Here is a 10,163-nt window from a genome sequence, read left to right as displayed (position 1 = left end):
AAAAAAAAAAAAAAAAGAATCATATTCCTCAGCCCTTCTAAGCCCATGTTTTAACTCATTAGGTGAAAGGCGAGGCCAACAGCATCTCTGGAAGTGTCCAGACGATTCTCATTAGCAAGATGACATTAGGGAAACAGTGTACTTCGAAGCCTGCATGCCATGCCGTTCTGGCTACACATGGGTTACTGCCATTCTGCCACCTCATCTGTAACACACACGGCTCCAGGGTGGCACCCCTTGGGCCATCACGAAGACCACACAGATCTGTAGGAAAGCACCTGCAAAGCGTCCACGTATCATAAATTTTGTTTAAAATTATTTGCAAGATGCAGGAGGGATAAGAAAACCAAATGAGTCAAAATAATTTGTCATGTAAGAATACACACAAATAAATAGGCAAGTAATTGTTTCAATAGAATCCTACTACATTAATTCAGAAAGTCCTATTAAACAAAAGTATTTTTAAAAATAAAAGTCAATAATAAACTACGAGCCATCTTATTTTTTATACTTTTCAATACTTTCTCATGTTTTGTCGTCTATGCCTTACCTATTAAATACGAAATACATACATTTTCTTACCAGTGCTGTTGATTTGTAAGTATTATACATGCTACCACTTTTTCAATAAAAACCAGCCTATTACTGTTTCTCATAGGTAAAGCTAGGAAAAATAACTGACCCTGTCATCTCCAAAATACAACAAAAACAGACATCTCAAGTCCTCAACAAGGACGCATCCTCTCAGCAGGACACTAATGCGGTTCCTGCGGACGTGTGACAAGCACCTTGCTCCAAATACTCCAGACTCTGCTTCTGCCTCTTGATCACCGTGCACATCCGTCCCAGGGCCGCGCGCTTCAGCTGTTTGCAGCGGTAGAGAGAGTCACCGTACTTCATCAGTCGCACGTAATCTTTAGCAACGCTGTAAAAAATAAAAAGCATTAGTTTTTTTCCCCCACTTTTGATAACTTAAAAGACACTACAGTAAAAAAGTACCTTACTTGTCCACTATATTTTTGGCAATATTTATCTGCCCCAGAGCCAACTTGTAATGATCCTTGTCGTAGAGAATATTCATCAAATCAGCATAGAACGGATGAATATCCTGTAACAAACAAAAAAAGCACACCATGGTCACTTTGGGCCGGCAGTTTCTCATCCGTAGAAGTACCACTTGAAGAACAATTTCTTTCCCTCTCCCTTCAAGCCCGCAGTGCCTCCTCCTCAGTTCCCTCTCCTGGCCAGGGGCCCTGTCTATTTAGTCCTCTGAGAAAATAAGCATCAGAAGGGATGCGGGCGCCAATGGTCACGGCTCCCACCCACCTCGCTCCCAGCGCAGCGGTGGAGCTGTAGGACCCAGCAATGGCCAGCCCCCGGCCCTGCATGTGCCCTTCCTGCTGCTCAGGAACTCAGCGCCAGAAATTCTTCCCTCCGATTATTCCCATCAGCCTAAAAATTTGCCGTTATTTCCCAATCTTTAGGAAAAAAAATTTAAAACTCCCATGGCCCCCAAATCCTTCCTATTCCTCCTCTTTGCTCCCAGGAGGTACTGGGTCTCTCCTCTTCCCTCCTCCCTCTCTTGAACCCACTCTCACCAGAATTCTGTGTCCACCACTCCTTCTAAACAGCCTACAAGCTCACCAAGGACCTCCCAACGACCAATTCTCAGTTTTTGTCTCACAGACCTTTTGAAGCACTGGGGGCTGGCTATGCACCTGCCTGCAGCATTCTCCTCACAGCTTCCAGGCAGAGTCTGCCCCCTCTAAGTCCTGTGCTGGCTCGTGCTCACAGCTCTCTACCCAAAACACTCATGCTCGCCACAGCACCCTTCTTCCTACATTCCCTTCCAAGGTGATTTCAGATAGATTTAAACGTCGTCTACATTTTACTAATGCATTTTAAATCAACAGGTCAGCGTCTCCTGAGATATCTCACCAGTGCATATAAACTCGACCCTTGACTACCACCTCCAATTCCACGTCCCAGTGTTCACCTCCCCACCCCGCCTCACCTCCTGGGTCTCCTGCACCTGCTGCTTCTTTGACTACAGGCCTGACTCTCTCTCCCCACACAGATACTCCCTACGCCCTTCCATGGCCTCACTGCATTCATCTGACACGCTGTTTACTGTCTTTTCTCCACCAGAATAACAGCAGGAACCTTTACCACTTCTGGATTCCTAGGGCTCAGAACAGCACCTGACAGACAATAAGCACTCAGTGAATGACGACTTAGTGTCTAACCTTCCACTCTGAAGTTGTTCTCAGATAACGAGCCCTGGCTTTGAAAGAAGTAACAGAATGTTAATACATCTGAACTCTCCTACTTCTGGTGGTTATAACACTGAGGATGAAAAAGATAAAACTTCTTAAAAAGAACCACAAAAATCTGATCTACTAAGTAGATCAAAATATGTTGTTTGCTAAAATCAAGTGTTTCCTAATATCAAATCAGTGAAGAATCATCTCATTCTTGGCCAGGCGTGGTGGCTCATGCCTGTAATCCCAAAACTTTGGGAGGCCGAGGCAGGAGGATCACCTGAGGTCAGGAATTCGAGACCAGCCTGGCCAACATGGAGAAACCCCGTCTCTACTAAAAAAAAACACACAAAAATTAGCCGGGCGTAGTGGCACATGCCTGTAATCCCAGCTACTCGGGAGGCTGAGGCGGGAGAATCGCTCAAACCTGGGAGGTGGAGGTTGCACTGAGCTGAGATCACGTCATTGTACTCCAGCCTGGGCAACAGAGCAAGACTCCATCTCAAAAAAAAAAAAAAAAAAAAAAATCGAAACATATTCTTACTCACTTTCTCCACCCCCAGGTACTCCCTAGTACCTGACCTTTCCCAAGAAACCATTCACTCATTCAGCAAACATCTACTGAGCAACTGTGTCAAATCCTAGACAGATACAACCTAAGTGTCTGTCCTCTAGCAAGAATTTTTGCATTTTAAGCACTTCTGTATTTTAAAAATAAGCCATTATTGGCTGGGTGTGGTGGCTCACGCCTTTGGGAGGCCAAGGCAGGCGGATCACCTGAGGTCAGGAGTTTGAGACCAGCCTGGCCAACATGGTGAAACCCTGTCTCAACTAAAAATACAAAAATTAGCCAGGCATGGTGGCAGGCACCTGTAATCCCAGCTACATGGGAGGCTGAGGCAGGAGAATCGCTTGAACCCGGGAGGTGGAGGTTGCAGTGAGCCGACGTCATGCCACTGCACTTCAGCCTGGGCAACAGAGCAAGACCCCGAAAAAAAGCCATTATTACTTGTTTAAATATGAAGTACTGTCACAGAAGCCAAACATTTCTCTCTGCTTACACCTGCCTTCAGCGACTATTCTGGGGCAATGGCGGATTCAGGCTTTGAGACTATACTGCTGATCCCCACACCCTTCACAACCTCAAATAACCTTGCAGCCACATTACCCCATGCGTGCTGTCATGCGGCTTTGTCAGCAGTGCCTGCCGAGCAGACACTGCTCTTACTTTTCTACAGCTAAAGAAACAGGCAGGCCGGGCGTGGTGGCTCACGCCTATAATCCCAGCACTTTGGGAGCTTGATCACTTGAGGTCAGGAGTTCAAGACCACCCTGGCCAACACGGTGAAACTCCGTCTCTACTAAAAATACAAAAATTAGCAAGGCGTGGTGGTGTGCGCCTGTAATCCCAGCTACGCAGGAGACTGAGGCACAAGAATTGCTTGAATCCAGGAGGCAGAGGCTGCAGCGGGCTGAGATCGCACCACTGTACTCCAGCCTGGGCGATACAGTGAGACTCAGCCTCAAAAAAAAAAAAAAGAAAAAAAAAGAAATAAAGAAACAGGCAAACTGCAATGTGCAGCAGAGAAAGGAGCCCAGGGTTTCTGGCTTCATTCAAAAGTCACAGCTCCCACGTGATCTCTTCTTGCCAAAGAAGAAAACAGTCAGTGCTGAACTGTCATCAGCTGATGAAGCAACAAGATCACAAACAGTGGTGGCGTTTACACCACTCATCCAAGCTGAGCCCAGAGGAATAAAACCCTTGGAAAGAGGGTGCAGGAGATGAAGCCCAGACAACCAGTGAGCTGTTAGCTTCTGAGTTCATAACCCACAGCTATCATCACCACTTGGGTTGGCACCCGCAAGCCCAGGGGTTACACAGAAAGCCTGAGAAGTGAGTTTTGGGCCTCCTTAGATGGGGTTTGGTTGGAGGAAAGAATACTAGGGAATCAAAAAAACCCATATTCTGTTCCCTCTTTTATTAATTCAACAAATTAGCTATTTGCCACTAACTTATTGAGTAATCTAAGTCATTTATTTTGTTTCCTTTTCTGTCAAATGAGTACACCAAACTGGTTAAACACTGGTTCTCTGAAGGCTCATATTTACATAACCACAGAAGTCCCCCAAGTCACTTACATCCAATTTAGGGAAATCTGTTAGAATTTGTGAAAGTCTATCATGGTAATTCTGTTGAGTAAATTTGACTTTTCTCATGTAAAAATGTCTAATGCGATGAATTTGGTAATGTTTATGAATAACAGTTGGAGTCTTTCGTTGAGTCTTCGACAATGTCAGGTCAATAAAGTCCTGCAATTAAAGAAAATAAAACATAATTACATCAAAAGTATCTACTTTTGATCCACTTATTTGAAACCTTCTTCAAACACTAATTACAGTACTACATATTTTAAATTACAAAAATGTAACTAAACATTTTATGTACAACCTTGTTCATCTTCAAACACACGGCTGCTAAGATAAATTTTACACCATACTTTCTTGATGCTATCTTAATTTCCAAACACCTAAGAACCTTTGAAACTTAAGTAATCAGAGAACTCAAATCACAAACTAGAAAAAATACTTGAGAAAAAGAAACAATCCTCCCATTTCTTTATGCGTATCTTTGACTTTGAACGTACATAAAACAACAGGTAAAACTAAAATCCACTTCATAATTTCCTAAGAGCATGGAGGGGAACTACTTGAGGAGACGAAAGATTTTTGCATGAGTTGCCCAGTGCAGAGTCAGCACTTCTCTTTAATAAGGATCCGATTCCCAGGAGTCCTCAATCCAATGTATCTAGTCACACAAAATTACTTGGATCTTTTTTCTTGAACACTTTGATTAATTCAACAATTTGATTAACTCAGTATTATTTCAAACACAGGCTGTTAGGGATATCTGGGTGCTGAAGATAATGAACAAGATACTGTCGCTTCCTTCATGGAATTCAGGGTCCAGTGACAGAAGTAAACAGGTAGGCACAACACAGTCTGCCAAGTATTGTACTATGAGGGGCACGCACAGTCTCCCCTCTGGGCCTACAAGTGAGACAAGTAAACAGGTGGTCACAACAGTCTGCCAAGTACTATGAGGGGCACACACGGTCTTCCCTCTGGGCCTACAGAAGATCTTCCCTACACTCTTCTGCACCTAATGGCATTCACACATCCTGAAGGGGGACCAGTTCAAAGGTTACCTACTTCATAAGATTGCCCCTGACTCTCCAACTTACCACAGCTAACCACACTCTTCTCCTCTCCCAATCCATGTGGGTCCTCCATGATAACAATGTTTCATTTCAAGCATGGTCATTCCTGATGTGACTTACCCTTTTTTGTTTTTTGTTTTGTTTTGTTTTGTTAGAGACAGAGTCTTGCTCTGTTGCCCAGGCCGAAGTGCAGTGGCAGCACAATCTCCACTCACTGCAAGCTCCGCCTCCTGGATTCACACCATTTTCCTGCCTCAGCCTCCCCAGCAGCTGGGACTACAGGTGCCTGCCACCACGCTCAGCTAATTTTTTTGTATTTTTAGTAGAGACGGGGTTTCACCGTGTTAGCCAGGATGGTCTCGATCTCCTGACCTTGTGCTCCGCCCGCCTCAGCCTCCCAAAGTGCTGGGATTACAGGCATGAGCCACGGTGCCAGCCTTGACTTACCCCTCTTGACAACCACTTCCAAAGAGGCAGGTATTTTATCTAATGCATTTTTGTAACACAGTACCCAATGCACAAGACAGGCACTCACTTAACAGCTTCTAGAATGAACTGAATACCACACACTTTCCTGATGTGATTTTTTTTTTTAACTTCCAATCACCAAACAATTAACATCACCCATTTTTTAGGTAAGTAAACTCAACTGTTCTCTAAAAATACAAATCTCATTCCACAGAAGATGGATGGTGTACTAACATATCCTAAAGCTCTCCACATAAGTCAATAACATGAACAAAGTTCATGTAATCCAAAGAGCAAATTCCCTCAACAAACTTGAGAGATGGCTGACCAAAAATACAAATAAGACATGATTCTTGCACTCAAAAATACTACAGTCTGGCTGGGCGTGGTAGCTCATGCCTGTAATCCCAACACTTTGGGAGGCTGAGGCAGGTGGATCACTTGAGATCAGGAGTTCAAGACCAGCCTGGCCAACATGGTGAAACTCCATCCTACTGAAAATACAAAAATTAGCCAGGCCTGGTGGCCTGCGCCTGTAATCCCAGCTACTCAGGAGGCTGAGGCAGGAGAATCACTTGAATCTGGGAGGTGGAGGCTGCAGTGAGCTGAGATCACACCATGGCACTCCAACCTGGGCAACACAGCAAGACTGCATCTCAAAAAGAAAGAAAGAAAATACTACAATCTATCAAGAGATGTGTCAGAACAATTGTCAGGAAGAAATAGAAACGGAGAGAGGTGGGGAAACAATTTTTGCTATGAAGGTAAAATACGAGACTCCCACAAAGCTTTCCAAGGCAAGCTCATCCCGTCGTTGAGATGTGAAGAAAAGGAGACACTGATGAGAGGAAAACAGTCACTCTGCAGGGACTTCAGTAACTCCCTTTCGTGCAGGAGTCCCTGAGAGGCTCGAGTTGCCCTTCAATGTCTGTATAATTGCGACCCAAATCGAATGCTCACTACATAAAAATGTGACTTCTTAAAAGTCGTAATACTGGGGCTGGGTGCGGTGGCTCACGCCAGTAATCCCAGCACTTTGGGAGGCCGGGGTGGGAGATCACCTGGGATCAGGAGTTCGAGGCCAGCTTGGCCAACGTGGTGAAACTCCGTCTCTACTAAAAACACAAAAATTAGCCGGGCGTGGTGGCACACGCCTGTAATCCCTGTTACTCGGGAGGCTGAGGCAGGAGAATCGCTTGAACCCGGGAGGTGGAGGCTGCAGTGAGCCTTGATCGCGCTCCAGCCTGGGAAACAAAAGCGGAAAACTCTGTCGGGCGGGGGGGGAATCCTAACACTTAACACTTGTTGACTCATTCTTGCCACACTAACCAACGCTGTAAAAATTTAGTCTGGGCCTACTATGGTCTAAAAAAGAACAGGGGTTCCCAAATTTAACAGTGAAAGAGAATGACTTAAAAATTAAGAAATGTTACATCACGATAGCAACGAACCGAGGATTCCCGAGAGGGGAGGGGGCTACGCCAAACCCAGAATCTGAAGGCTCATCACGGACCACGGAGTGCTTCCTCCCTCACATGTTGGGGTCCCCTCCACTCGCCCACCTCGTCACCCGAGGCCTCTCCAGGGAACCCTACTCTGGGTGGACCCCGATCTCTGGGGGCCCTCAGTCTTTGGGTGGACCCCGGTCTCAGGTGGACCCGGGTCTCTGGGGGATCCGATCTCTGGTGGACCCCGGATTCTGCTGGGGGAGGGGAAATGATCTCGAGTACGCGTCCAGCAGGTCGGGCCCGGGAGTGGGTGGTGGGCGAGCGGAAGGCGACAGCTCTCCCACGACTACAGGCCCGGACCCTCCCCTGAGACCCCGCTAAGAAGAAGGCGAAAGTAGCAGTGGCCCTCCCGGAGCCGCCTACCTTGGCGGACGGCACCACCGTAATTTTCTTGAAGTTGTAGTGCGCCATGCCGGCTGCCGTATGCACGCGGGGACTGGGCACTCCCGGAACTTCCGCCGTCGGGAGCAGGTGGGATTTCCGCCGTCGGGCGCTTGCTGTACATCACTTCCGGGAGCTCAGCCAAACGTGTCTTGCGTGCTCTATGGCGCTTTCGGCGTCGCACAGCGCACCCGCCCGGCCTGGAGGTCCGTCGCGGAGAGTGTGTGAGGGCCCGGGGGAGCGAGGGCGCAGGGGAGAGGACGCCTGGGTCTTAGGGGGCGCGCGGAGACTAAATTCATGCTAGGTAAAGCAGAGGCTTCCGACAGACTGCCCTGCGGGTTTCTGGAGCGGGTTCAGGCCCCCAGCCACCCGCCCTGGGCCAGGGTTCGAGGCTCCGGGGTCTTGGGATTTGGGGGATGCGGGGCTTAGGAGTCCAGAGGGTCGAGGGTATCCGGGAGTCTGGGCGTCCCGGGTCGCGGTGGGCCCCGCAGAGGAGGAGGGAGCCGCGCGTGCGGGGCGTGCCCGGGTTCTGGGTGTAGAGCAGGTGACGCCCCCCACCCTGATCCCGGGCGGTGGTGAGGAGGCCCTCGCGGCTCCCCTGCAGCCCTCCTTTCTCGTGCTTGTTAAATCCCAAAACGGGCGGAGAAGGGAAATCCTGATCTAAGGCCTGAAAGAGGTGCCGCTGGTTCCGCGCAGTGCCTTAGGAGAGCCAAGGAAGCAGTTGCGAGAGACAGTCCTGTGGGGTCCAACAGAGGAGAAAGTTGATGAGGATGGAGCCTTTACTGCTTTAATGTTTGTGAATAGTGTGGCCGCCCCCTTAAGGAACCCAGGGCCACATCCCGTAAATTAAACGTTAGGTAGGGCTGACTCAGTCAAGCAGTGTTCAGAGCTGTTGACTACATATTAACTCGTTTAATTCCTGCAACAGCCTCATGAAGTGCGTGGGGAAACCCAAGGCACAGCAAGGCTCGAAAGCAACCCGGGGTTGTGCAGCTAACGGGCAGCAGAGGTGGGCTTTGAACCCAGGCAGCCTGGCTCCAGCAAACCTACTTCTAACGATTAGCTATACTGCTTCTCACGCATCTGAGATGCCCCCCGCTCTCCAATCCCTTTAAATAAGTCCTATTATTCTTACACGAAAATACCTCTCATAAATTCCCAACATTCCAATATTGAAAATCATTCTGAGTCATGCTTTTCTCATCTATTAACTATGCTTCCATTTTTGTGTCACAAGGCGGATAAGCATACCTCCTACATCTCTGGCACTTCTAAAGGAAGCTTCTAGGGTAATTAGGATTCACTGGCTATGATCATTTGCTAAGCCACAGGACAGTTCTGGCCACCGTTTCCGAGATTAGCAAAGCTATGCTCATACTTATTGCCCTTTCTTTTAGGTTCTTACATGTTTCCTCAGCCTCTCCCACTTTCTCTCTCTCTGATATAGCCAGTTCCTCTTTCTTTTTCTTTTAATCCGGTATTTAGATGAGTCCAGTCAATACTTTGCTTCAGATGGGCAAACATCCTTTCTTTAATTCTTTTTTTTTTTTTTTTTTTTTTTTTGAGACGGAGTCTCACTCTGTCACCCAGCTGGAGTGCAGTGCCACGATCTCAGCTCACTGCAACCTCCACCTCCGGGGTTTAAGCAATTCGCCTGCCTCAGCCTCCCGAGTAGCTGGGATTACAGGCACCTGCCACCATTCCCGGCTAACACTTTTTGTATTTTTAGTAGAGACAGGATTTCACCATATTAGCCAGGCTGGTCTCAAAACCTGACCTCAAGTGATCCACCCGCCTGGGCCTCCCAAAGTGCTGAGATTATAGGTGTGAGCCACCTGCTTTTAACTTGTTCAGCTACAAAGGCATGTCTGTGAATGCACAACCATAATGACTCATCATGGGCCCAGAGCTATGACAATGGTAAGGTACCAAGCATCCTACACCATGTGCGTGTTGATAAGAATCAACATCCTTGCCTATTCTTGTGATTTCCTGGCTGAGTATAGCTTCTTGGGGGCAAGTATGTGTTCTATACCACTAGGAGCAAGCTTCTCTATTGATAGACTTCTGGGCTTCTCTGGGGAAACCAAATGCTAAAGGCCTTTTCTGAGGAGAGTCAGAAATGCTGCCTGCAGTATGAGGCACATTGCCAGTTCTTGACTGTGTTAACTGACGTTCCAGCTGCCAGGATGCCTCCAAGTATACCTTGTGAAAGAGAAAGGTACTTCTCAGCCGTAGTAAAGGATGCTCTCAAGGGTACTCTGCAAAGCTTCTGACTGCCAGGCACTTCTCAGTGAAAAGCTTTGTTTTTCAAACCTCTTTGTTTT

The 10,163-nt window shown here is 47.4% G+C and overlaps 1 protein-coding gene across 1 annotated transcript in view; it reads right to left on the bottom strand.

Moving 5' to 3' along the window:
• The window catches only part of GTPBP4 (GTP binding protein 4), a 35,032-nt gene extending 26,706 nt beyond the window's left edge, over positions 1–8,326 (bottom strand). Inside the window, exons 1-4 of the mRNA XM_011942286.1 lie at positions 7,819–8,326; positions 4,401–4,571; positions 1,005–1,108; positions 789–925 (exon numbers count right to left, since the gene is read on the bottom strand). Coding sequence (XP_011797676.1) covers positions 789–925; positions 1,005–1,108; positions 4,401–4,571; positions 7,819–7,866 — 460 coding nt within the window. The 5' untranslated portion in view covers positions 7,867–8,326. The remainder of the gene's footprint in view (positions 1–788; positions 926–1,004; positions 1,109–4,400; positions 4,572–7,818) is intronic.
• Between the last annotated feature and the right edge of the window lie 1,837 nt (positions 8,327–10,163).

Source organism: Colobus angolensis, unplaced genomic scaffold (genome assembly GCF_000951035.1).
Source record: "Colobus angolensis palliatus isolate OR3802 unplaced genomic scaffold, Cang.pa_1.0 Scaffold209, whole genome shotgun sequence".
In the NCBI taxonomy this organism is placed as follows: domain Eukaryota; kingdom Metazoa; phylum Chordata; class Mammalia; order Primates; family Cercopithecidae; genus Colobus; species Colobus angolensis.
This window is presented reverse-complemented; position numbering and strand designations above follow the sequence as displayed.